At 42.9% G+C, this 26,355-nt stretch overlaps 1 protein-coding gene across 5 annotated transcripts in view; it reads left to right on the plus strand.

Annotated features, from left to right (window-relative positions):
• Window positions 1–26,355, plus strand: part of mbd6 (methyl-CpG binding domain protein 6) — a 192,972-nt gene that overhangs the window by 139,697 nt on the left and 26,920 nt on the right. For all 5 annotated transcript variants that reach the window (XR_007262541.1, XM_048599562.1, XM_048599564.1 and 2 more), the window contains 2 exons: window positions 19,136–19,347; window positions 22,564–23,784. Coding sequence is in view for 4 of the 5 variants with exons in the window: in XM_048599562.1 (XP_048455519.1) it covers window positions 19,136–19,347; window positions 22,564–23,784 (1,433 nt within the window). In the remaining variant the exon portion in view is untranslated. The remainder of the gene's footprint in view (window positions 1–19,135; window positions 19,348–22,563; window positions 23,785–26,355) is intronic.

Genomic DNA, 26,355 nt, shown 5'->3' on the forward strand with positions numbered 1-26,355 from the left:
GGGGCGGGAGGGGAGTGTGGAGCGAACAAGGGAGTCACGGAGGGCGTGGTCCCTCCAGAAAGCAGATAAGGGTGGGGAGGGAAAAATGTCTTTGGTGGTGGGGTCAGATTGCAGATGGCGGAAGTGTCGGAGGATGATGCATTGGATCCGGAGGTTGGTGGGGTGGTACGTGAGGACGAGGGGGATTCTGTTTTGGTTGTTATTGTGGGGAGGGGGTGAGAGGGATGAGTTGCAGGAAATGCGAGAGACATGGTCGAGGGCGTTTTCGACCACTGTGGAGGGGAAGTTGCGGTCCTTGAAAAACGAGGACATCTGGGATTGGAATGCTTCATCTCGGGAGCAGATGCGGCGGGGGCGAAGGAATTGGGAATAGGGGATGGCCTTTTTGCAGGAAGGTGGGTGAGAGGAGGTGTACTCTAGGTAGCTGTGGGAGTCGGTAGACTTGAAATAGATATCGGTTTCCAGGTGGTTGCCAGAGATGGAAATAGAGATCCAGGAAGGAAAGAGGGGTATCGGAGAGGCATTCCACTCCCGGACACCCCAGATGCCCTCGTTTTTCAAGGACCGCAACTTCCCCTCCGCAGTGGTCGAAAACGCCCTCGACCGTCTCTCGCATTTCTCGCAACTCGTCCCTCTCACCCCCTCCCCGCAATAACAACCAAAACAGAATCCCCCTCGTCCTCACGTACCACCCCACCAACCTCCGGATCCAACGCATCATCCTCCGACATTTCCACCAGCTGCAATCCGACCCCACCACCAAAGACATTTTTCCCTCCCCACCCTTATCTGCTTTCCGGAGGGACCACTCTCTCCGTGACTCCCTTGTCCGCTGCACACTCCCCTCCAGCCCCACCACGCCCGGCACTTTTCCCTGCAACCGCAGGAAGTGCTACACTTGCCCCTACACCTCCCCCCTCACCTCCATCCCAGGCCCTAAGAAGACCTTCCACATCAAACAGATATTCACCTGCACATCTGCTAATGTGGTATACTGTATCTGCTGTTCCTGTTGTGGCCTCCTCTACAACGGGGAAACCAAGCGGAGGCTTGGGGACCGCTTTGTGGAACACCTACACTCAGTTTGCAACAAACAACTGCACCTCCCAGTCGCGAACCATTTCAACTCCCCCTCCCACTCCTTGGATGACATGTCCAACCTGGGCCTCCTGCAGTGCCACAACGATGCCACCCAAAGGTTGCAGGAACAGCATCTCATATATTTCGTTTGGGAACCCTGCAGCCCAATGGTATCAATGTGGACTTCACAAGCTTCAAAATCTCCCCTCCCCTGATCGCATCCCAAAACCAGTCCAGCTCATATCCACCTCCCTAACCTGTCCTCCCACCTCAAGCCCCACCCCCATCTCCTACCTACTCGCCTCATCCTGCCTCCTTGACCTGTCCGTCCTCCCTGGACTGACCTATCTCCTCCGTAACTCCCCACCTACACTCACCTTTACTGGCTCCACCCCCACCTCTTTGACCTGTCTGTCTCCTCTCCACCTATCCTCTCCACCTATCCTCTCCTTTATCCATCTTCTATCCGCCTCCCCCTTTCTCCCTATTTATTTCAGAATCCCCTTCCCTTCCCCCGTTTCTGAAGAAGGGTCTAGACCAGAAATGTCAGCTTTCCTGCTCCTCTGATGCTGCTTGGCCTGCTGTGTTCATCCAGCTCTACACCTTGTTATCGGAGTTTCTGCAGAACTTTTTTTTTCAATTCTCCAGCATGCTTCGTATTTTGCTTTCACTTGTGGCTTTAAAAGTTTGGATTATTTTCTTGAGTAACTAGCATAGCTATAAAATAAAACAGCGAGAATAGCCTCAAGTAATGAGTCAAGATTTGAATTTGTCAGATAAACATTTTGTACTTTGTTTCATAATGCTATAGTAGCAGCCGCTGTATTTGCCTTTTTTAAACGTTGACTTCAAGACAGCCTTATTTTCTTACTGAGCTTTCAAGATGGCTGTCTTCTGTTACCATTTTTGGACAGATTTGCAAGTTAGCATAACTCTTCAAAAGTTTCATAATTTGGCAATTGAAAGTTGACATTTTGCCACCTTAATTTCTTGCTGGTTTGATAGATAAGGCACTCCAAATTTATTCCTGTCAAGTTTAGTGTATTCAAAGGGAGCAAGATCAGATTCAGTTTATCCGAGAGTGCATAATGAAGTGGGGAGGAGTAAATCATCTCTGATTTTCAATAACACTGTGATTTGTGATGTTTCTTTAGAGTAAGACACATTGGGTAATTTTAAAAAGTGGAGAAATCTGACCTTCAAAGTTGCATGAATAATGCATTTAATTTTAGTTGCTGAGAAAGTATTGCATAACTTATGTAGATAGCTAACTGATTGCATAATCAACTGATCAGATCTGGTCTTCGTGTCACATCCAATCAGCTGTGGTGGTGGACATTTAAACGTGGAATGGACAATAAAGGCTCACTGAAAAATTAATTGAATAATTCGAGCTCAGCATGTCGTGCAACAAACGAAGCTGAAGAGTTTGCAGCTATCTTCAACCAGAAGTGCCAAGTGGATAATCTAACTTGGCCTCCTTCTGAGGTCACCATTGTCACAAATGCCAATCTTCAATCATTCTGTTCACACACAATGTCACAAAGGTGGAGTATGCTAGACACAACAAAGCAAAGAGAATTAACAATATCTCAACTGTTATGCTGAAGGGCGGCACGGTGGCTCAGTAGTTAGCCCTCCTGTGTCTCAGGGGTAGGCTAGGAGGTGGTTCTGGTGGGATGCTTTTCACAGTTGGTGTGGATTTGTTGGGCCAAATGGCCTGTTTCTACACAATAGAGATTCTGTTATTCTATGAAAGTAGGATATTCATTGATCACTACACCGTGTTCAGTTCCATTTATAAATGGACACCGAAGCAGTATAGTGAATGATTTAACAAGCAGCAAAGCCTGAACAATAATCCAAGCATGGACTTTTCAGTGACAGGTAACATTTAGGCAATGAAAGTCCCTGGAAAGATTATATCCAACAAAAGAGAAGCTTGTTATCTCCCAATGATGTTCAATGGTTTTACTATTACTGCATCTCCCAAAAACATGCTGAGGATGACCATAAACCAAACTCTTTACTGGACCAGGCATATTAAATGCTGTGACTACAAAAGCATGTTAGAGCCTGGGCATTCTGCAGCCAGAATACCATCTAAATTCCCTCATTCTTCTCACCACTGAGAAGGCAGAAGGGATAGAATACTCCCAACTTCACTGGATGAGCGGACCTCCAAAGATACCGAAGAAGCTCTACAGCTTCCAAAATAAAACAAGTCACATGCTGCATCCACCATCTTAAAACGGTTTCCCTCAACTACATGCAGTTAGTGGCTACAGTGTGTATGATAAGCAAGATGCACTCCAATAACTATCAAAGGATAGTTTAAAAGATAGTGGCCTTCTGAACCTGTGAGCTATACTGCCCAGTACAACAAAGTCATTAGATACATTGGGACACCACTGCCTGCACGTTCTGCTCCATATAACACACTATCCTACCTTGGAAATATGTCACTGCTGTTTGGTTTGTCATCCCGAAAAACACTGTGATCGTACACCATGTGGACTGCGATACTACAAGAAAATGGTCCACCACCACCATCCTAACTCCAATAAGGGATGAGCTATGAATGCTCACCTTGGAGGTGAAACTGATGTCCCTTTAACAAATCCAAAAAAAGTCTATAAATTGACACTAGCAAGAGTTCATAAGATATAGGGACAGCATTAGGCCATTCTGCCTGTCAAAGTCTGCTCTGCCATTTGATCATGGCTGATCTGCTCCTCACTCCCATTTTCCTGCCTTCTCCCCATGACCCTTCGACCCATCGCCAATTAAAAATGTGTCTAACTCCTCCTCAAATTTACTCACTGTCCCAGCATCCACTGCACTTTGGAGTTGCAGATTCCACAGATTCACAACCCTTTGGGAGAAGCAGTTTCTCCTCGACTCTGCTTTAAATTTGCTACCCTTTATCCTAGGGCTATGACTTCTTGTTCTAGAATGTCCCACAAGATGAAGCATCTGCTCCACATCTATTTTATCCATACCTTTTATCATCTTGAATACCTCAATTTGATCTCCCCTCATTCTTGAAAATTCCAGTGAGTATAGGCCTAAACTGTTCAATCTCCCCTCATATGGCAAACTCCTCCGCTCTGTGCTCAATCTAGTGATCCTCCTCTGAACTGCCTCCAATACCACTACATCTTTCCTGAAATAAGGGGACTATAACTGTGCACAATACTCCAGGTGTGGTCTCACCAATGTCTTGTTTAGTTGCAACAATACTTCCTTATCTCTTTATTCTATTCCTTTAGCTATAAAAGCCAACATTCCATTCGCTTTCTTTATTATCTGCTGTACCTGAATGCTAGTTTTTTGTGACTCCTGAACGAGGACACCCAGATCCCTCTGCACCAGAGCACCCTGAAGTGTCTCCCCATTTAGATAATAGGTCGCTTTCCCATTTTTCCGACCAAAATGCATGACCTCACACTTATCCATGTTAACCTCCATCTGCCACATTTTTGCCCACTCTCCTAACCTACCTATACCCGTATGTAAGGCTCTTATTTCCTCATTGCAATTCACTGTCTCGCCTGTTTTTGTGTCGTCCCCTAATTTCGCTATAGAGTCTTCTATCCCTGAATCCAAGTTGTTCATGTAGATCGTAAATAGCTGGGGTCCATGGACTGAACCCTGTGGCACCGCACTGGTTACTACTTGCCATTCAGAAAAAATCCCATTTACCCTGACTTTCTGTCTTCTGTCCATCAGCCAGTACCTATCCAAGGTAATAAATTACCCCAAACCCATATGATTCAACCTTGTGAATTAACCTTTCGTGTAGCATTTTATCAAATGCCTTTGGGAGGGCCAGGTATATTACATCTGCAGGCTCCCCATTATCCACTTTGCTTGTTACATCTTCGAAGAACTCCTAGCAAATTAGTCAAACATGATTTACCCTTCATAAAACTATGCTGACTCTGATGGATAGCATTTTGATTTTCCAAATATCCTGATTATGCTTCCTTGATAATTGATTCTAACACCTTGCCAATAACAGATGTTAAACGAACTGATATGTAATTTTCCACATATTGCCTCCCTCGCTTTTTTGAGTTAGGGTGTTACATTAGCATTTTTCCAATCTACTGGAACCTTCCCATGTCCAGGGAATTTTGGAATATTGTAACCAATGTGCTGAATTCACTGAGTATATCAGTTGTAACTTTAGAATGCAATGATAATGTAAAGGATGGCGATGGCATAGTAATATTGCTTGGACTGGTTATCTAGTGTCCCGAGCTAATGCTTGGGAACATGGATTTGAATCTCACCGGAGCAGATGGTGAAATTTTATCTTAATTAATGAAACTTAAGACAAAACAAAAATTACTAATTATAAAAGTATTATTAAACTTTAAAGTCTGGGTGTGGACCATTAAATGACTGACAAGCGACGGAGGCTCCACATTTATCCCATTTCCAGTGATGGGGAAGTGCAGTGCATCAGTGCAAAAGACAAAGTTGAAATATTTGCAATTACTTTAAGCCAGAAGTGTCAAATAGTTGATCCATTTCTGCCTCATCCTGACATCCCCAGTGTCACAATTGCTGGTCTTCAACCAAATTAATAAGCTCTGTGTGGTATAGGAAAGTGGCTGAAGGCAATAGGTACTGCAAAAGCAATGGGCAATGACAACAGTCCAGCCATAGTACTGAAGACTTGTGTCCCTGAAGTAGCCACACCCTGAGCAAGCTGTTCTAGTACACTTACAACATGAGTACTCTGTGACCTTCCTCCATGCTCTTCTACAACAAATAAGTGTAAAGAGTTAATTCAATTTAATTTTTAAAAGGTATTGGTAAAGCCATCCATTCAGTTGCCTCTTCCACATCTGCAAATTCCCTTGTACTCTCATGTTCGCTCTAAGAGGGAGAACTAGCTATTTGGATACAGAACTAGCTTGAAGGTAGAAGTAAGTGGGTGGTGGTGGAACGTTGCTTTTCAGACTGGAGCCCTGTGACCAGCGGTGTGCCGCAAGGATCAGTGCTGGGTCGACTGCTTTTCATCGTTTATATAAATAATTTGGATGTGAACGTGGGAGGTATGGTTAGTAAGTTTGCAGATGACACCAAAATTGGAGGTGTAGTGAACAGCGAGGAAGGTTAGCTCAGAGTACAATAGGATCTTAATCAGATGGGCCAATGAGCCAAGGAGTGGTAGATGGAGTTTAATTTAATGAATGTGAGGTGCTGCATTTTGGAAAGGCAAATCAGGGTAGGACTTACACACTGAATGGTAAGGTCCCGGGGAGTGTTGCTGAACAAAGAGGCCTTGGAGTGCAGGTTCATAGTTCCTTGAAAGTGGAGTCACGAGTAGACGATAGTGAAGAAGGCATTTGGTATGCTTGCCGTTATTGGTCAGTGCATTGAGTATAGGAGTTGGGAGGTCATGCTGCAACTGTACAGGACATTGGTTAGGTCCCTTTTGCAATTCTGCATGCAGTTCTGGTCTCCCTGCTATAGGAAGGATGTTGTGAAACTTGAAAGGGTTCAGAAAAGATTTACAAGGATGTTGCCGGTTTTGACCTTTGGGAGAGGCTAAATAGGCTGGGCTATTTCCCCTGGAGCGTCGGAGGCTGAGAGGTGACTTCACAGAGGTTTATAAAATCATGACGGGCATTGATAGGGTAAATAGTGTCTTTTCCCCGGCGTAGGGGAGTCCACAACCTAGAGAGCTTAGGTTTATGGTGAGAGGGGAAAGATTTAAAAGGGACCGAAGGGTCAACTTTTTCATGCGGAGGGTGGTGGATGTATGGAATGAGCTGCTAAAAGAAGTGGTGTTACAATTATAACATTCAAAAGGCATCTGGATGTGTGTATGAATAGGAAGGGTTTAGAGGTTTCTGGACGAAATTCTGACAAATGAGACTAAATTAATTTAGGATATCTGGTTGGCATGGCCGAGTTGGACTGAAGGGTCTATTTCTGTGCTATATATCTCTATGACTGTAAAACCCACCAGCACACCCCACTAATTGTTTGACTATTCAATTTTGTTTTCATTTCAGCTTTTCTGCTGGAGGCATTGAAAAAGTTCCCTATTCTTTTACTATACTCCTCCTTTTTGTAATGCCTGCCATCATCCACTCTTCACAGAACCGTAAAATAAAACCAAGAACTGTGGATGCTGGAGATTTGAAGGAAAAACAGTAATTGCTGGAGAAAGAAAGTCCTAGTCTTCTGTCATGGAGTCATAGAGCATGGAAACCCACCCTTTGGTCCAACCAGTTCATGCCAACCATAATCCCAAACTAAACTCGTTCCATCTGCCTGTGTTTGGCCCATAGTCCTCCAATCCTTTTCAATTCATGTACTTATATAAATGACTTTTAAATGTTCTAACTGTAGCCGCATCTACCACTTCGTTTGGAAGTTCATTCCACGCACACACTACTCTGTTTCTAAAAAAAAATGCACATCATGTCTTGTTTTAATCTATCTTCTCTTTCCTTAAAAATATTCCCCTAGTCTTGAAATCCCCCATCCTAGGAAAAGACACCTGCCATTCACATTATCTTTACCCTTCATTATTTTATAAACCTCATAAGGTCACCTCTCATCCTCCTATGCTCCAATGAAAATGTCCCAGCTTATCCAAACTCTCCTCATAATTCAAACCCTCCATTCCCAGCAACAGCCTGGTGCATCTCTTCTGAGCTTTCTCCAGCTAAATAATATCTTTCCTATAACAGGGTGATCAGAACTGGGCACAGTACTCCAGAAGAGGTCACAACAACATCGTGTACCACATCAAAATAAAGTCTTAACTCCTATATTCAAAGGTCTGAGCAATCAAGGCAAGCCTGCTAAATGCTTTTCTTAACCACCTTATCTATATGTGATGCAAACTTCAAAGAATTATATAACTGAACCCCTAGGTCTCTCTGTTCTACAACACTGCCCAAGGCCCTACTTTTCATTGTATAAGTCTTGTCTTTGTGTTACCAAAATGTAATACGCTGCATTCATCCAAATAAAACACCACTTGCCTCTCTTCAGCCCACTGACCCGATTGATCAAGATTTCTTTGTAATCTTAGATAACCTCCTGCCCTGCCCACTGTACCATGAATCTTGGTGTCATCCGCAAACTTACTAATCATGTCTTCTATATTCTGAACTAAATCATTTGTATAAGTGACAAACATAAGCGGACCTGCGCCAATCCCTGTGAAACACCGGTGATGACAGGACTCCAGTCCGAAAAAACAGCCCTCCATTATCACTCATGTCTCCTGTCTTTAAACCTATGTTGTATCAAATTGGCAGGTTCACCCTGAATCCCATGTGATCTAACTTTACTGAATAGTCTACCATGTGGAACCTTATCAAAAGCTTTACTAAAGTCCAAGTAAACAATGTCTACCACTCTGCCCTTGTCAATCTTCTTGGTTACTTTCTCAAAACAAACTCAATCAAGTTTGTGAGACACGATTTCCCTTGCGCAGAACCGTGCTGACTATCCCTAATCATTCCTTACCTCTCCAAATGCATATAAATCCTATCTTTCAGAATCGCTTCGAACAACTTACCCAGCACCAAAGTCAGACTCGTAGGTCTGTAATTCCCAGGCTTCTCCTTGCATTCCTTCTTAAACGAAGGCGCAACATTAGCCACTCCCCTGTCACTTGGCATCTCACCTGTATTTACAGATGATACAAATATTTCTGCTAGAGGCCCTGCAATTTTCTCCCTAACTTGCCACAAAGCCCTGAGATCCATTAGATGAGGCCCTGAAGATTTATCCACCTTTGTATTTTCTAAGACCCCCAGCACTTCCTCTCCTGTAATGTGAACTGTTTTTTTCAAAACATCAATATTTATTTCCCTGAGTTCTCTAGCCTCTATTTCTTTGTCCACAATAAAAATTGATGGAAAATATCCATTAAATATCTCTCCTATCTCCTGGGGTTCAACACAGAGACAGCTTCTTTGATCTTAAAGGGGCTCTGCTCTCCTCTCTCTCTCTCTCTCTCGTAGTCCTTGCAATCTACTGCTTCACTTTCAATCTTTTTTTCATATCCTTAGTCCATGACACTTTCTAATCTGACCATTTTTCCCATAACTCTCATCATTAAATGTTCCCCAATTATGTTTCTGTTTGAGATTCAGCATGAAACCCTTTTCATCAAAATGAAAATTGCCACCCTCAGTAACTGAGGTCTTAATCAATACCCTTCTTTTCCTTGCTACACCTTGTTGAAGCTTGAATGTATGTTGAGTCATACCATTCTCTTCCTCTCCATTATCCACTTCTGAGAGGCTGCTTTTAACTGATTCCATTCTTCATCTGCCCCTGTATATAAACTGCCCCTTAAATAATGAAGTCTCATGCTATCATAGGCTCAGTAACTACAGGTATGCAGGTGACACCCAGCTGTATCTCTCCACCACCACTCCTGGCTTTTTGCTCTGATTCTAATGTTTTCAAACTCATTGCTAGCATCCATTCTTAGATAAACCACAGTTTCCTATCACAAAATGTTGATCGAATTGCAGTCATTGTTGGACCCAACCACTTTTTCGGGTTGATTCAGACTGTTTGTAAGCTTAGTTTCCTGTTCCACCTCAAGTTGAACTTCCAATTTCATATCCACTCATAGACTCCTTACTTTCATCTCTAATATTGGATGGATGCCTCAGTCCTTCAGCAGCTGAGACTGTCGACTCTGCCAGTGTTATGCCTTCCAATGTTATTCACTATCTTAGAATTTCAGTTTATCAAATAAAATTGGCTGCCTTTAGCCTAACTGCACCATATTTTGAGTTCTGAAGAAGAATTGTTGGATTGGAAGCATTAACTCTGATTTCTGTCCACAGATGGTGCCAGACTTGCAGAGTTATTACAGCAATTTCTGATTTCCAGTATCCAAGTTCTTTGGTTTTTTTGCACCAAATCTTGCTCACTTAATCTTATTGCTAGACCCCCAATGCCACAGCTGTAAAGTTCTTTTTTTTTTATTTTGTTGAAGTCAGTCTGAATTTGTATGCTTGCATTGATTGCCCACCCTAGAATTCCAGTCCACAGTCTTCTGATTCTGTTCTCTTGTACATCCTTTTCTCCCATAGTCCCACAATAGAAGAAGGTAGCATATAATGGTCATATCAATGGACTAGTAGTGCAGACCTCAAACTAATGTTCTAGGGACCTGGGATAGTTGCCAGGTTGTTGGGTAAAGGCCAGAATTGTAGCTATTCTAGAGTAGCTTCGCTGTGGGCGCAGCAAGCCAAGCTCTTCCAATTATGTTAAAGGTGCGATATCCATTTCAAGCCCACCGACTCCCACAGCTACCTAGAATACACCTCCTCCCACCCACCTTCCTGCAAAATTGCCATCCCCTATTCCCAATTCCTTCGCCTCTGCCGCATCTGCTCCCAGGATGAGGCATTCCACTCCCGTGCATCTCAGATGTCTTCGTTTTTCAAGGACCGCAACTTCCCCCCCCCGTCAGTGGTCGAGAACGCCCTCAACCGTGTCTCCCACATTTCGCGCAACTTATCCCTCACACCCCGTTCCCGTAATAACAACCAAAACCGAATCCCCCTCATCCTCACGTACCACCCCACCAACCTCCGGATCCAATGCATCATCCTCCGACACTTCCGCCATCTGCAATCCGACCCCACCACCAAAGACATCTTTCCCTCCCCACCCTTATCGGCTTTCCAGAGGGACCACTCTCTCCGTGACTCCCTTGTCCGCTCCACACTCCCCTCCAGCCCCACCACACCTGGCACTTTTCCCTGCAACCGCAGGAAGTGCTACACCTGCCCCCATACCTCCTCCCTCACCCCCATCCCAGGCTCCAAGAAGACTTTCCACATCAAGCAGATGTTCACCTGCACGTCTGCCAATGTGGTATACTGCATCCGCTGTACCCATTGTGGCCGCCTCTACATCGGGGAAACCAAGCGGAGGCTCGGGGATCGCTTTGCAGAACACCTACACTCGGTTCGCAATAAACAACTGCACCTCCCAGTCGCGAACCATTTCAACTCCCCCTCTCATTCCTCAGACGACATGTCCATCCTGGGCCTCCTACAGTGCCACAACGATGCCACCCAAAGGTTGCAGGAACAGCAACTCATATTCCGCTTGGGAACCCTGCGGCCCAATGGTATCAATGTGGATTTCACAAGCTTCAAAATCTCCCCTCCCCCCACCGCATCCTAAAACCAGCCCAGCTCATCCCCGCCTCCCTAACCCGTTCTTCCTCCCACCTCAAGCCGCACCCCCATCTCCTACCTACTAACCTCATCCCGCCCCCTTGACCTGTCCGTCCTCCCTGGACTGACCTATCCCCTCCCTAACTCCCCACCTACACTCACCTTGACTGGCTCCATCCCCGCCTCTTCCACCTGTCTGTTTCCTCTCCACCTATCTTCTCCTCTACCCATCTTCTATCCGCCTCCCCCTCTCTCCCTATTTATTTCAGAACCCCCTTCCCCTTCCCCTTCCCCATTTCTGATGAAGGGTCTAGGCCTGAAACATCAGCCTCTGTGCTCCTATGATGCTGCTTGGCCTGCTGTGTTCATCCAGCTCTGCACCTTGTTGTCTCGGATTCTCCAGCATCTGCAGTTCCTACTATCTCTGATTCAATTTTGTTGTTTAGGTGGCTTGACAAGTTATTTCTACAGTAATGATACTATATTAGTGCAAGATTTTGCTTTAAATTGAATCATCAAAGAGAGGTTGTCAAAAAGAATTCACATGGGGTTTGGGAACTAATACATAGTTTTATTAATAATTCAATGGTTTTTATTCAAAAAAGTCTGTTAAATTAGGGAAATGATAAGCCACATTGAAGACAGTTTGGGGAAGGTTCAATAGTTTGATTCCTGGGGTGATTAAGTAAGGTGATGCCTTAAAAAGATAGTTTGAGCAGATGGGGACTGTTCTCATTAGAGTTTAGACAGGGCTTCCCAAAGTGGGGGTGAGGACTCCAACTGGGGTCACAAACTCCAAGGCAGCAATGGCTACCGTGGAGCTCTGACCAAGTACTAATATGCTCCCCTTCTCTAGCAGGCACCTTCACTCAAAGATTATCCCACTGGGCACCGAACTAACACCCCAACCCTGACCTTTGCTGTCATGAAGTATCATGACTGTTCTCATATACTGAAATGGGATCACAGCAGGAAAAAGTTTCTGAAGCCGTGGTTTAGAAGAATATAACATCACCTTATTAAAACGTATAAGATTCTGAGGGCATAGATGATGTGGTAAAGTTTTAAATAATAAAATGTTTCCAGAATTAGCAATAAGCAGGAAATGAAAAGGTGCCAACTGATTTAAAATAACAAGCGATTGGCTTAGAAATTGCTGATATTCAATATGACCAGGTTCAGAGATCGATACAAAAGGTAATTCAACGAGTTTTAGGGACTGTTCCTTTATAAGTAGCGAGATAAGGGCAGTGGATTTCGACAAAATTGAACCAAACATTCCCTGTTACACCCACTGATCATGGAACATGGAGAACCTGAAGGCTCTGAACAATTGATGTTTATGTATGAATGTAATGCAAGAGGAAAGAGTACTATGATCTACCTGCAGAGAAGGCAAATGAGATTTTCGTAATCATTGCGAGGTCAATTAAATGGAAAGCTAAGAACTTTATATAAGGCTTTGGTGTACAGTCGCACTGAATATTGTGCCCAGTGTTGAACCTCAAACTTGCTGATGGATATCAAATTTACAAGAATGCAAATAATGGTGATATTTAGATATCTTGATTGTTGACAATATTATTAGAGTTTCTTTTATTCATGCTGAATAAACACAGACCTTGGAAGGGAAGTATAATGTTATAATTTTGCAGTTTAAGGATGTGATGTTGAAGTAGCAAGACTTTCACATATTATCAAGAGTTAGATGGAACGAGTAATTTTCTGAGGGTTAATATACTCATAAAAAGTTGAGTGCAAGTGTGTCTTAATGTTCTACAGTTCTTTAGGACATATTGGGATGGTGTTGGTTCTGCATGATGGACTAATTAGTAAAGTTAGGTCACATGGGATTCTAAGTGAGCTTGCCAATTGGATACATAATTGGCTCAATGGCAGGAGACAGAGTGTGGTGGTGGAGGGTGGCTTTTCAGACTGGAGTCTTGTCGCTACCAGTGTTCCACAGGGATTGATTCTGGGTTGTCTTCTCTTTGTCATTTATATAAATGATTTGGATGAGAATATAGAAGGCATGGTTAGTAAGTTTGCAGAGGATACCAAAATTGGTGGCACAGTGGACAGTGAAGATGATTTTCGAAGATTACAAAAGGATCTTGATGAAATGGGTCAATGGGCTGAAAAATGGCAGATGGAGTTCAATCTGGATAAATGCGATGTATTGCATTTTGATACAACTTATAGAGCTTATACAATTAATGGTAGGGCCTTGGGTAGAACAGAGGGACCTCGAGGTTCGGGTACATAATTCTTTTGAAGTTTGCATCACATGTAGACAGGGTGGTTAAAAAGGCATTTGGCACACTTGCTTTCATTGCTCAGTCCTTTGAATATAGGAGTTGGGTATTCACGTTGAGGTTGTACAGAACATTTGTGAGAACTGTCCTCTCAGGGAGAGGAATGGTTGTTGGAAGTTCCGGGATTTAGATGCTTTAAAAGAAATAGGGAGAGTGGAAAAAGAGGCGGAGGAGTGGCATTGCTAGTCAGAGCGAGTACAGCAGCTACTGAAAGGCAGTTCGAGAATGATATGTCTACAGAGTCTGAACGATACTGGATAGGTGCAGAAGTCACAGGGTTGTAGTCATGGGTGACTTCAACTTTCCAAATATTGATTGGAAACATTTTAGTTGTAATAGTTTAGATGGAGCGGATTTTATCCACTGCATTCAGGAAGGATTCCTGACACAGTATGTAGATAGACCAACATGAGGAGAGGCCACTTTGGATTTGGTGCTTGGCAATGAACTGGGCCAAGTGTTAGACCTGTTGGTAGGAGAGCATTTTGGCGGTAGCGATCATAACTCTGTTACTTTTACAATAGTCATGGAAAAGGATAGGTACATACAGCAGGGTAAGGTTTATAATTGGGGGAAGGGTAATTACAATTCTCTTAGGCAAGAACTGGGTAACATAAATTGGGAACAGATGCTGTCAGGGAAGAGCACTATTGAAATGTGGAGATGGTTTAAAGAATGCATTCTGCGTGTGCTCGATACGTTTGTCCCTAGCAGGCAGGGAAGATGCAGTCGAGTGAGGGAGCCTTGGTTCTCGAGAGGTCAAACGACTGGTTAAGAGGAAGAAGGATGCTTATGTAAGGTTCAGGAAACAAGGAACGAAAAAGGCTCCAGAGGGATACAAGTTATCCAGGAAGGAGCTGAAGAAGGAGCTAAGGAGAGCTATAAGGGGGCAGGTGAAAACCTTTGTAGATAGGATCAAGGAAAACTCCAAGGCTTTTTACACGTATGTGAGGAACAAGAGAATGACCAGAGAAAGGGTAGGGCCGATCAAGGATTGTAAAGGGAATTTATGCATGGAGCCTAAAGACATAGGAGAGGTCCTTAATGAATACTTTTCTTCAGTGTTCACAACTGAGAGGGACCTAGTTGTAGAGGAGGACAGTGTGAAACAGGCTGGTAGGTTTGAGGAGGTCGATGTTAGTAAGGGAGATGTGCTAGGAAGTTGAAGACAGATAAGTCCCCCGGGCCTGATGGGATTCATCCAAGGATTCTATGGGAAGCGAGCGAAGAAATCGCAGGGCCTTTGGCGATGATCTTTTCGTCCTCGCTGTCCACTGGTATAGTGCCGGAAGATTGGAGAGAGGCAAACGTCATTCCCTTGTTCAAAAAAAGGGAATAGGGATAACCCCGGAAATTATAGGCCACTTAGTCTTACGTCAGTGGTGGGCAAATTATTGGAAAGGGCTCTGAGAGATTGGATTTATGATCACTTGGAAAGGCACAGTTTGATTCGTGATAGTCAGCATGGATTTGTGAGGGGTAGATCATGCCTCACAAACCTTATTGAATTCTTTGAAGAGGTGACCAAACACGTGGATGAAGGTAGAGCGGTGGATTTGGTATATATGGATTTAAGTAAGGTGTTTGATAAGGTTCCCCATGGTAGGCTCATGCAGAAGGTAAGGAGACATGGGACAGGGGGAAATGTGGCAGATTGGATTCAGAATTGGCTGACCCTTAGAAGACAAAGGGTGGTAGTGGATGGAAAATATTCAACACGGTGCTCAGTTACGAGTGGTGTACCACAAGGATCTGTCCTGGGTCCTCTTCTATTTGTGGTTTTTGTAAATGATTTGGATGAAGGAGTGGAAGGGTGGATTAGCAGGTTCGCGGACGATACAAAGGTTGGTCGTGTTGTGGACAGTGCGGAGGGCTGTTCTAGGTTACAAAGGGACATTGATAGGATGCAGAGCTGGGCTAAGAAGTGGCAGATGGAGTTTAACCCTGAAAAGTGTGAGGTGATTCATTTTGGAAGGAGAAACTTGAAAGCAGAATGCAGGGTTAACGGAAAGATGCTTGGCAGTGCGGAGGAGCAGAGGGATCTTGAGGTTCATGTTCATAGTTCCCTGAAAGCTGCCACCCAGGTGGATAGAGTTGTTAAGAAGGTGTATGGTGTGTTAGCTTTCATTATTAGAGGGTCTGAGTTCAAGAGCCGTGAAGTTATGCTCCAGCTATACAAAACCCTGGTTCGGCCACGACTGGAGTATTGTGTCCAGTTCTGGTCGCCTCGTTACAAGAAAGATGTGGAAGCGTTGGAAAAGGTGCAGAGGAGATTTACCAGGATGTTGCCTGGAACGGAGGGAAGGCCTTACAAGGAAAGGTTGAGAGAGCTAGGGCTTTTCTCTTTAGAATGACGAAGGATGAGAGGTGACTTGATAGAGGTGTACAAAATGATCAGAGGTATAGATAGAGTAGACAGCCAGAGACTTTTTCCTAGGGTGGAGGTAGTTATTACAAGCGGGCATGGTTTTAGAGTGAGTGGAGGTAGATATAGGGGAGACGTCAGAGGTAGGTTCTTTACTCAGAGTGGTCGGGGCGTGGAATGCATTACCAGAGAGGGTAGTGGAGTCGGCCTCATTAGGGGCATTTAAGCGGCTATTGGATAGGCATATGGATGATAGTATAAGGTCGGAGTGGAGGTTAGATAGACCTTAGGTTTAGGCTAAAAGTTCGGCACAACATCGTGGGCCGAAGGGCCTGTACTGTGCTGTACTGTTCTATGTTCTATAATTACAGTGTCCAGTTCTGGTCATCCAGTTATAGGAAGGATATTATACTGGAGAGGGTTCCGATGAGATTTATCAGGGTATTGCTGGGTATGGAAGGTTTGAGTTATAAAGAAAGGCTGAGATTTTTTTCACTGGAGTGTTGGAGTTTGAGTGGTGACTTTATAGAAGTTTATAAAATCATGAGGGATATAGATAGAGTTAACAGTAGTTGTGTTCCCTCTAGGATGAAGGATTTCAAGACTGGGGGACCCATTTTTCAGGTGAGAGGAGAGAAATTTAAAATAGCCGTGAGGGGCAATTTTTTGTACACAAAGGGTGGTTTGCATATGGATTGAACTTACTGAGGAATTGGTGGATGTGGGTATAATTAAAACGTTTAAAAGACACTTGGATAAGTACATGAATAGGAAAGGTTTGCAGGGAGCAGGCAGGTGGTACGAGTTTAGTTTGGGATTATGGCCAGCATTGACTGGTTGGACCGAAGGGTCTGTGTCTGTGCTGTATGACTGTCTGGTCCTAGACTGTCTGAAACTACTTTTCTGCATCTAAGTCCCCTAAGAACCTTCGATAACAAGGTGTAGAGCTGGATGAACACAGCAGGCCAAGCAGCATCATAGGAGCAGGAAGGCTGACGTTTCGGGCCTGGACCCTTCATCAGAAATGGGGGAGGGGAAGGGGGTTCTGAAATAAATAGGGAAAGAGGGGGAGGCGGATAGAGGATAGGTGGAGAGGAAACAGACAGGTCAAAGAGGCGGGGATGGAGCCAATAAAGGTGAGTGTAGGTGGGGAGGTAGGGAGGAGATAGGTCAGTCCAGGGAGGACAGACAAGTCAAGGGGGTGGGACGAGGTTAGTAGGTAGGAGATGGGGGTGGGGCTTGAGGTGGGAGGAGGGGATAGGTGGGAGGAAGAACAGGTTAGGGAGGCGGGAACGAGCTGGGCTGGTTTTGGGATGCGGTAGGGGGAGGGGAGATTTTGAAGCTTGTGAAATCCACATTGATACCATTGGGCTGCAGGGTTCCCAAGCAGAATGAGTTGTCCGTCCTCCCTGGACTGACCTATCTCCTCCCTACCTCCCCACCGACACTCACCTTTACTGGTTCCATCCCCGCCTCTTTGACCTATCTGTTTCCTCTCCACCTGTCTTCTCCTCTATCCATCTTCTATCCACCTCCCCTCTCTCCCTATTTATTTCACAACCCCTTCCCCTCCCCCATTTCTGAAGAAGGGTCTAGGCCCGAAACGTCAGCCTTCCTGCTCCTATGATGCTGCTTGGCCTGCTGTGTTCATCCAGCTCTACACCTTGTTATCTCAGATTTTCCAGCATCTGCAGTTCCTACTACCCCTAAGAACCTTGTTTATTTCAATAAAATAACTCGATCCAAACTGTGTTGCAATATTACATTGTTCGAGATATTGTCCTCTAGTTTAAGATGGTAAATAATGGGTTGGATTTTCTGAGGAATGGTAATTCCTCGCTCCTTGTTTTTGTGCAACAAAAGGCCTCTGCATTTCTGGCAGAAGATATTAATCGGGACTCCTTCAGAAATGCAGATTCATACTTCCATTCTGATAGGTCCATCAAAGCATAGAACAAGTATGATAGATAAACAATGCTCCCTTTTTCACAGGAGGCAGTTGCCATATTCTGAAATTTGCAGCTCTTACATCTCTCTGTCACTTTGATAGCTGCTGTACAATGTTCAGTAAACAAGCATGAGGTTTGGGTGCCAGGCAGGTAACCGGCAGGGTGTTAAATGAGTCAGGTGGGTGATGGAGTGCTTCAGGTCAATTGGTGGAATGCTGAGAGATATCAGGTCCGGAGAGCGGGACTATCCAAGCCAGTATCTTATCTGTCTATTTCAGTGGTGCAAGTAAATATTAATGATCTTGGGAAGAAACAGTAAAAAAAACATGCATTTATATCACGTCTTTTTTGCCCAACAGATGTTTTAAAATGTTTGTAGAATCCTAGAATCCTTACAGTGTGGAAGCAGGCCATTCGGCCCATCACCAACCTTCCGGAGAGCATCCCACCCAGACCCACCCCACTTCTCTAAAAGGCAGTGGTCTTGCTACTGACCCCTGGAGGACACTGCTGTGATCTCTAGAATCCTAATCCTTATGCTCCAGAAGCATTCTGCCAATTGCTTTGACATGCAATAAATTAATTTGGAAGTTCACTACCCCCCACACAGGACTGTTTTCACTTTTGACAGTTATGAAGTAATATCAGTAATATTTGGTATTTGAATCTGGCTACACTTCTGTGCCACCTGCTCTGATTTTTAAATGGATTATGATAATTGTTTTTAAACTGTCAATGCGTTAAATGAACTGTTATTCTCAATTTCTGTAATATATTTAGCCAATATAGTGAAGTGATCCTCCTTTTTATATTATTTTTAAAATCAGGAATATTATGATCTGCCCTTGTCCTCCACAAGTTAAATGTAGCTCCTTGATTACTGCATAATACCATGTTGTATGATTACTGCCAGCAAATGCAGAATATCTTATCATAGTTAGGTTTCTTTATGTTGCTAATAACATATAACCAGACTGTGCTATTTCCTCATCAGCGTAAGGTGCGAAAAATGCTTAATTGATTTGTAATGATGATTTGGTATGTTTGCTATCTAATGCGTTACAAGATGCTGTTCAGGGTTAGTGATTTTAATGTATAAATTTACTGTTAACGTCTTTGTTCCTTTTATTCCTCAAAAAAGTCATTGTAAGTATTTGTGACAGAGGTTGCAGCAAATGCATAACAAACATGTAGATTCCATCACTGATCAACTACTTATTGTATTTCGTTCAGGTGATGTACCTTCATTCAACAACAATTTGAACAATCCACAGTTAAGTCGTCTCCAGACCTTAATCAATAGCAATCAGATGTTTCCTCAGAATCATCAACTTTTACAAGGTCTGCAAGGGACTCGGGGCCTTCAGGGGTTTCAAGGTCCTTCTTCATTTTCTGGACCCAGTAACACTCAAAACCCTATGGCATGCGTTTTTCAAAACTTTCAGGTAAGCATGTACACATCCTGTTTTAATTTTGCATCTGCCAATGACTGAAATGCTGCATTTTTCAACTATCACATGAGATATGTTCTTCAATAGAAATGAATAGGAAGCATTTTATTTGTGTTTGATATCATTATATCTCCCTGCTGACATTCACCTTGAAGAGAGGTAGGAAGCAAGTCAAGAAGTAGGACCTTTAAAGCAGATACCAGTGCCATGTGATAACACAGTGTAGAGCAGGAAAGCTGACGTTTCAGGTTGGGACCTTTTCCCAGACCTGCAAAGGAAGTTATAACTCCACCAGTGCCATGTGCTGGTTATTAGTAGAAATAACAGGTCAATCAGATGAATATGTGGCTGGAGAGATGTCACAAGGAGGGAAAGTTTCAGATTTCTGGGACATTGGGACCAATTCCGAGGGAAGTGTGACCGGTGCAAGCTGGACAGGTTACGGCTGTGCAGGATCAGAACTGATGTCCGAGGGGGAGTATTTGCTGGTGCGGTTCAGGAGTGTTTAAATTAAAATGGAAGGGAGTTGGGAACCTGCACAGGGAGACAGAAGAGAAAGAAACTAGGGAAAAAAACAAAAAAAAATGGGGAATGAGAAAAGTGATGGATGGAGAATTCAAGTGCAAGAATCAAACAGGGCACAGCGCAAAATAATGCGAATGGGACTAAATGTTAAAAAGACAAGCCTTAAGGCTTTGTGTCTTAATGCCTGGCGTATTCGCAGTAAAGTGAATCAGTTAGTTGCTCAAATAGATATAAACATCATCTCATTGTTCAATGTGGGACTATCACGTATGGGAAAGACATAAGTTGAAACCCTTCAATTTATTCTTTCTTCGCTTTTACAGAATAAAACTGACAAAAGCTGCATTTGCTTCTGGCAGCAGATGGGAGCCACTTGCCTTTTGAGAAGCAATAAATTTACAATTCTTGCATGCTCACTGTACCTAGCTCACATGTATTGAACTCAGTGTCAGTTAATTCTGTGTGGTTTGTTGCACCCAGCACTATGGCATGCTAGCGTACAGAAGCTGCGGTTTCTCCTGCTCAATGTCCTCATCTTCCTGCTCAGAACTGGTGCCATTCTCTTGCTGTTCAGAGTCCATCAGACATCCTCATTGCTTGGTCCACTTGTACAAAGCACAGCATGCTTTCATTGATATCTTCATTTGCCAACATTACCTAGTGAGCCCCAGGCCTATAACCAAGCCATTTCAATCATCATGTTACATTGTCATCCTCGCTCCATCTAAATCAGAATATTTATGATCATCAATGATCTCCTCCCACCCACAGTAACCCATGTCCTCCAATGCACAATAGTCTTCCACCATTATATAGTCACTTCCCTCACTTCACAATTATGTGTGCCCATTTGCATTGAGCACATGGTAGGACTGACCAGGGCACAACCCCACCAATCCATTTTGAGCAGACATATAAACTTATTAGTGACCAGGTTCCTAACTGATCTTTCTACAGTGCCCAACTGGCTGACTGCAAATTTCCCTAACTGGTTGAACTGGACCAAGCTGACTGTGGCCCAATCCTCAGACTGTTGTGATACAGAACCCCTGAGCCAAGCCGTCCCGAGGAGCCGACTGATCGCATCCTTGTCTAAGATCAACCTCTGCCCTTGACTGACTGTGGCAGTCCCCCTTGACCTGACCAAAGACTTTCTCCCCTTGAGATGCAACCCATTTGATTTGAAGTACATTATCCATGTATGCTGCTAGCAGATGCTTCAAATGTGAGGTTGATTTGGTATAATCCCATACAGCAACATGTCCACCTTCTTGACTGATCACTGCTGCCAACCATGACAAGCTGTCTGCTTGTGCGAAACAAAAAGGCACCACACAAGGTCTTTAAGCTCTGAGAAAGGTGGCAGAGCACAAAAAAGTCAAGGCAGACAGGATTTGAGAATGCAAGGAGGCACTGAGAACAAGCTAAGAGTTCTGACATTTACCTTGGTCCAATCCCTCAGGTGAGTGTTTGACCCTGTATGCAAAGTATTCTGGCAGCTGCATACATTAATGGAGATGATGCTCTACAAATTACAGCTTATAAGTGGAGAACTGTATTATAACTGAATCAGAGAAATATAATGATGTGGTGTGGCTGGTACTTGCCCATGGCTAACTGCTGTGGCCAGGGCTTCATGAAGTCACAACCAATGGAGCACGCACTGAGATGTCAGAGAGTGCTATCCAGGTTGGAGACCCAGAAGAGCAAGTGACAAACAGGCGGCGCTAGGTACTCTCTGACTTTCATGTTGGGAATTGTTGCTATCTATTTCTCTCTGGTGCATGGGAGACTGCATTTAGTGAGACAAGATTACGTACTAATGGCATATGCTTGCAAATAGGCGTCTTGCTGTTCAAAACTTTGTTGCAGAATCAATCTTTTTTTCCTCAACATTGAGAACTTCATTTCTCACTGTCATCACATTTTCCCAACTGACTGGCCATCAACCATGTCAGTCAGAAGTTGACAAAATTTATCCCAATGTGTCCATGCTGGGTCTCTGCAAGACCAGCTCAGCTGGTACCACTGCCCACATTTTCTCTGTAACCCAGTCCTTTGTTTCATTTTGGGTATCTATCAAAAGCCATGATTGAATCTGTTTTCCATCTGTTCGCAGTTAGTACATTCCAGGATCTTAGCATGCACTGCATCAGAGTTCATTCTTGTGTTAGGGTTTGTTTTATTGCCAATTATCTTGAATTAGTGTCTTCTGATTCTTGAGTATTTAACCTGCGATAGTGGTGTTTACAGAGGAAACTTGAGCTTAAATAAAGAAAATTAATATTTTCATCTGTGGGGTAGGTAAATTCTGGACATGTCAAATTGCAAAAGCTTTACTGATGAAGATATGTTTTAACTCTGCAATGGTGTAGGAAATTGAATTACCTCTCCCTGTTGAAAAAAAACAGAGAAACAAATCTTCAGAATTTATTAACTTCTCAGACCAATGCAAATATACTAAATCACTGAGAAAAAATACACAACGATTGGAGAGTATTTAATCCAAATATATCTTTAGCTGCCTTAACTATTTTGCTGAAATGACTGTTCAGATTATTTTTTGCTTTCTTCTCTTTGAAGTATAGCTTTAATTGGTTTAGTGAAATATAAAACTAATGCTTGTTTTGACAAATTACAAAAGAGAAAAATAATGTGGCTATTGATTCAAATTTCTTCCTGCAGGTGAGTCCAGCCCAAGATGTCTCACTTTCAAATGCTCCAGTAAACTCCCATCCAGGAACAATATTGCTGTCTGAGGGATCCCAAACTGCCCTTCCCCCTTTCCATGATCTGTCTGGTGACCAGCATCAAATAGAACAGGTTCAAGGTCAGCACGGCAGAGAAGAAGCCCCCACTGTGGGTCCCCATGACCCTTCTGTTGATGCTATATATAAAGCTGTGGTGGATGCTGCAAGCAAAGGAATGCAGGTTGTGATCACGACAGCGATGAGTAGTACTTCTCAAATGAGCCCAATCCCAGCCCTGAGTGCCATGAGTGCCTTTACTGCCTCCATTGCAAATCCTGTGAATCTTTCCAATGCAGTCAATGCAGTGATTCATGGGAAAAGACTTTCCAGCATGGAGATTGACAGCCGGCTCCATAGTCAAAACATCCTTGCAAGTAGACATGCCAGAGGTGTGAAATTGAGGAAAAGTACTGAACAAGCAAAAATTACTCCTGAAGGGGAAGGATTTGAGTACTTCAAATCACCAGGTCGCAACACACCTAAAAAACAATGGGAAACTGAGCAACTTGCGGCTGGCGATGCAACAGTGTGGAAATGTGAGAAATTTCTAGAACACTCGGGGCAGGTAAATCATAGTCCTTCTGTGGACAGAATACCCTCTTTTCATGGAGAGCAGACTGATGGAGTATTACAGCAGAAAAACTGCCACTTGGACAAAAGATTTCTTGAGGACAGTTTTAAGTTTAATAGTCAAAAAAGACACCTTGTTAACATTAAAGAAAGACTAGAGAATACTTTGGAAAGATGCACACACATCAATGGAAACCGGTCTCAACAGAACAGGAACTTTGGTGAGTTGCTGACAACCCCCAAACAGGAGCTTGCCATAGAGGAGCAATCTCCAAGCTCCTCGGCCAGTTTGGAGGGAATGCCAGGTTCTTTGGCACATGACTATATTCAATACAATGGAGATTATAGTTCAGAAAACATTAATGGATGTGCCCCAAGTCCGTCAGACACTAAAAGTATCAGCAGCGATGATGATTTGAAGATTCCAGATTCTCCATCTAATGAATTAATACACTATAGACCAAGGACGTTTAATGTTGGTGACTTGGTCTGGAGTCAAATAAAAGGATTTCCTTCATGGCCAGGAAAGTTGGTGAGAGAAGATGAAGTCCACAATTCCTGTCAGCAAAACTCTGAAGAGGGAAAGGTAAATAATACAGTAAGAAAAAGATTTGTACTTGTCAATTTTCACTGTGGTACATAATTGACCATGAATTTTCTGCAGTGGCCGATAGTTATAGAAAAATTGTAAAAAATAAACAAACAATTGATTTGTAAGGAGAATGTATCAAATTCAATTGATGATTTTTTAAATTTGAAACCAAGCTAACTAATGTTTCTTTTGCTGAATTTCTTTACAAAGAAAATAATAGTTGAAAAGCCTTTAATGCCTTAAATGATCCTGTTACATACCAATATCAGGAAACATTACCGCTTACTGATTGCAATTTAGGCCAAGTTAAATTTAATGCCAGCATTTGTTGTTTAGCATATATCAAATGTAAAGTTATTAAATATTTATTTACTCTTTTTATGTACCAAAAATGGAAGAATAATAACGCTGATAACTTTGAATTGCATATGAACCTTTTAACAAGAAAATATCTCAAGAAATTCACAGAAAGCAAATGGAACGCACACAGCAAAAACTCAAAAATGAATAAAAGCTAATAGCAAAAATGTTTTGAAAGGAAGAGTATGTTTTTACAAGGGCACCCTGAAAACAAAGGTCCAAGACTATTCAAGAGATAGTAAGAACTGCCGATGTTGGAGTCAGAGATAACACAGTATGGAGCTGGAGGAACGCAGCAGATCAGACTGTTGAAGGCTCTGCAAGTAGTGCGGCAGTGGCGGAGAATACATTGATCAGGGGCATTTCACTGAGTGCCACAGATTACAATTTAGGTCCAGGTGGTGAAGGGATGTATAAAGAGGATTTTGAATTCAATGCATCAGGAATGGATAGTTTGACAAGGACAAAAATCAAAGACAAGCAAAAGTAAACGCAGAGCATGGCAGGTAGTGACATTGAAGTTTTGGTCAAGCTATCAAGGGGAGTGTATATGAACAGTTTAGTCTGAAGTAATAAAAGCAAGTGTAAGAGTTTTGGTAGTAATGAAAGTGGTGGGTGATGCTGCAGAAGTGGGGAAAGGAAGTCTTGTTTGTCCAAAGATTGTGTACTATCAGTTTTAATTTCAGCAAGGAAAGGAATAAAGTTGCAGTAAGTGTGGAGATTGTGGATGAATGGGGGCTTCATAATTTGTGGAAGTTCCAACTGATTCGTGGCTTAATGTTGGATAATCTGAAAATCAAGGTGTGACACTTCTGGTAGTTGGGAGATTTTGTCAGTTGCAACTAACCTATGTATAAATAGTGACCCTTCCCTATGGATATTTTAATTGAGAAACAACTTGTAAATGAGAAGTAGAGAGGACTCAGGATAAAAGTTTGCAGTGCACCAGAAGTAACCATGTAGGACTGGCTGGAGGAGTTATTACTGTTGCTGGGCAACCTTCATTTCGTCCTAGAAAGTGATGATGATCTTCCTTCTTAAATCACTACAAGCCATGGTTGCAATTAGGAGGGAGTTCAGGATTACAATATCGCAATGGTGAGAAATGTTCTATGGAGCACCATGAAACAAAGGCCACAGAAGAGGATAGGTGATCAACTATATCAAATGCAACAGAAAGTCAGTAAAATTACACTATGGGTGATTCCACCAGCATAGTTTAATTGACGTGAATGGAGCTGAGGCTAATGAAAAGAATTCAAATAGGTAATTATGGCACACATAAATCTGTGTTTAAGAGTTGGGAAGAGAAAGAAAAAAACAGATATGCATCAATAGGTTGAAAAGACAAGAGCTCAAACTTAACGTGAAAATAATTAAGATTAACAATTCTTGAGAAAGAAAGAGTACTTCCAAAGGGAACCATAAACAATTTAAATAAGCATTAAGCATTCAGAGAAGGGGCATGAGTGAGCAGCCTAAAGTCGATCATGGAATAGATTGGAGAAATAGGAAGTACGTACTTAGAATTTTTCACTGTAGTATTCATTACAGTGATAGTAGGAATTTAATAAATGTAGTGCATATGCATTCTCAAAAGGCATTCAATAATGTGGCCTATACAAAGCTTGGTAGAAAAATTCAGTTGCATGGTAAAATATGAAATGTAGAAAATGTAGGCAGGTGACTACCTAAAGATGTAGGCTAAATCACTGCTGTTCAGATTGAGTGAGAGTTCTAAGTGGTTTAACGTCTACTTTTAGTCTCAATATGTATGTGTGTGTCAATATACCTAGGTGATTTATATATCTAGATTTGGATGCCAATATAAAGAGGGGAATGCTCAAAGAAGTAATTCATTGATACAAAGCATTTGTTGAATGCTTTTATCATGTGTGCAGTTCTGACTGCTAATAAATCTTAGCTCTAAAAGCTCCAAATCTGAGGAAGCAGCATTTGGAATTATATTAGGGAAATCGTGAGAGACCATGATTATATTTGTGAAGAGGAAAGCATAAAAGGCAGAGCAAAGAAACATAGAGTATGTTGATAAAGGTAACAAAGGTGTTACTGGAGGCTGGCCAGATGGGAGAAAAATGACTGTTGAGGTTGGTTGGTTCGCCGAGCTGGTTTGTTGTTCTGCAGACTTTTGAAGGGCTATGGGATCAAGAATTAATAGAACACCACAGAAAAGAAAGTTGGTTT

Source organism: Rhincodon typus, chromosome 7 (genome assembly GCF_021869965.1).
Source record: "Rhincodon typus isolate 14 chromosome 7, sRhiTyp1.1, whole genome shotgun sequence".
Lineage (NCBI taxonomy): Eukaryota > Metazoa > Chordata > Chondrichthyes > Orectolobiformes > Rhincodontidae > Rhincodon > Rhincodon typus.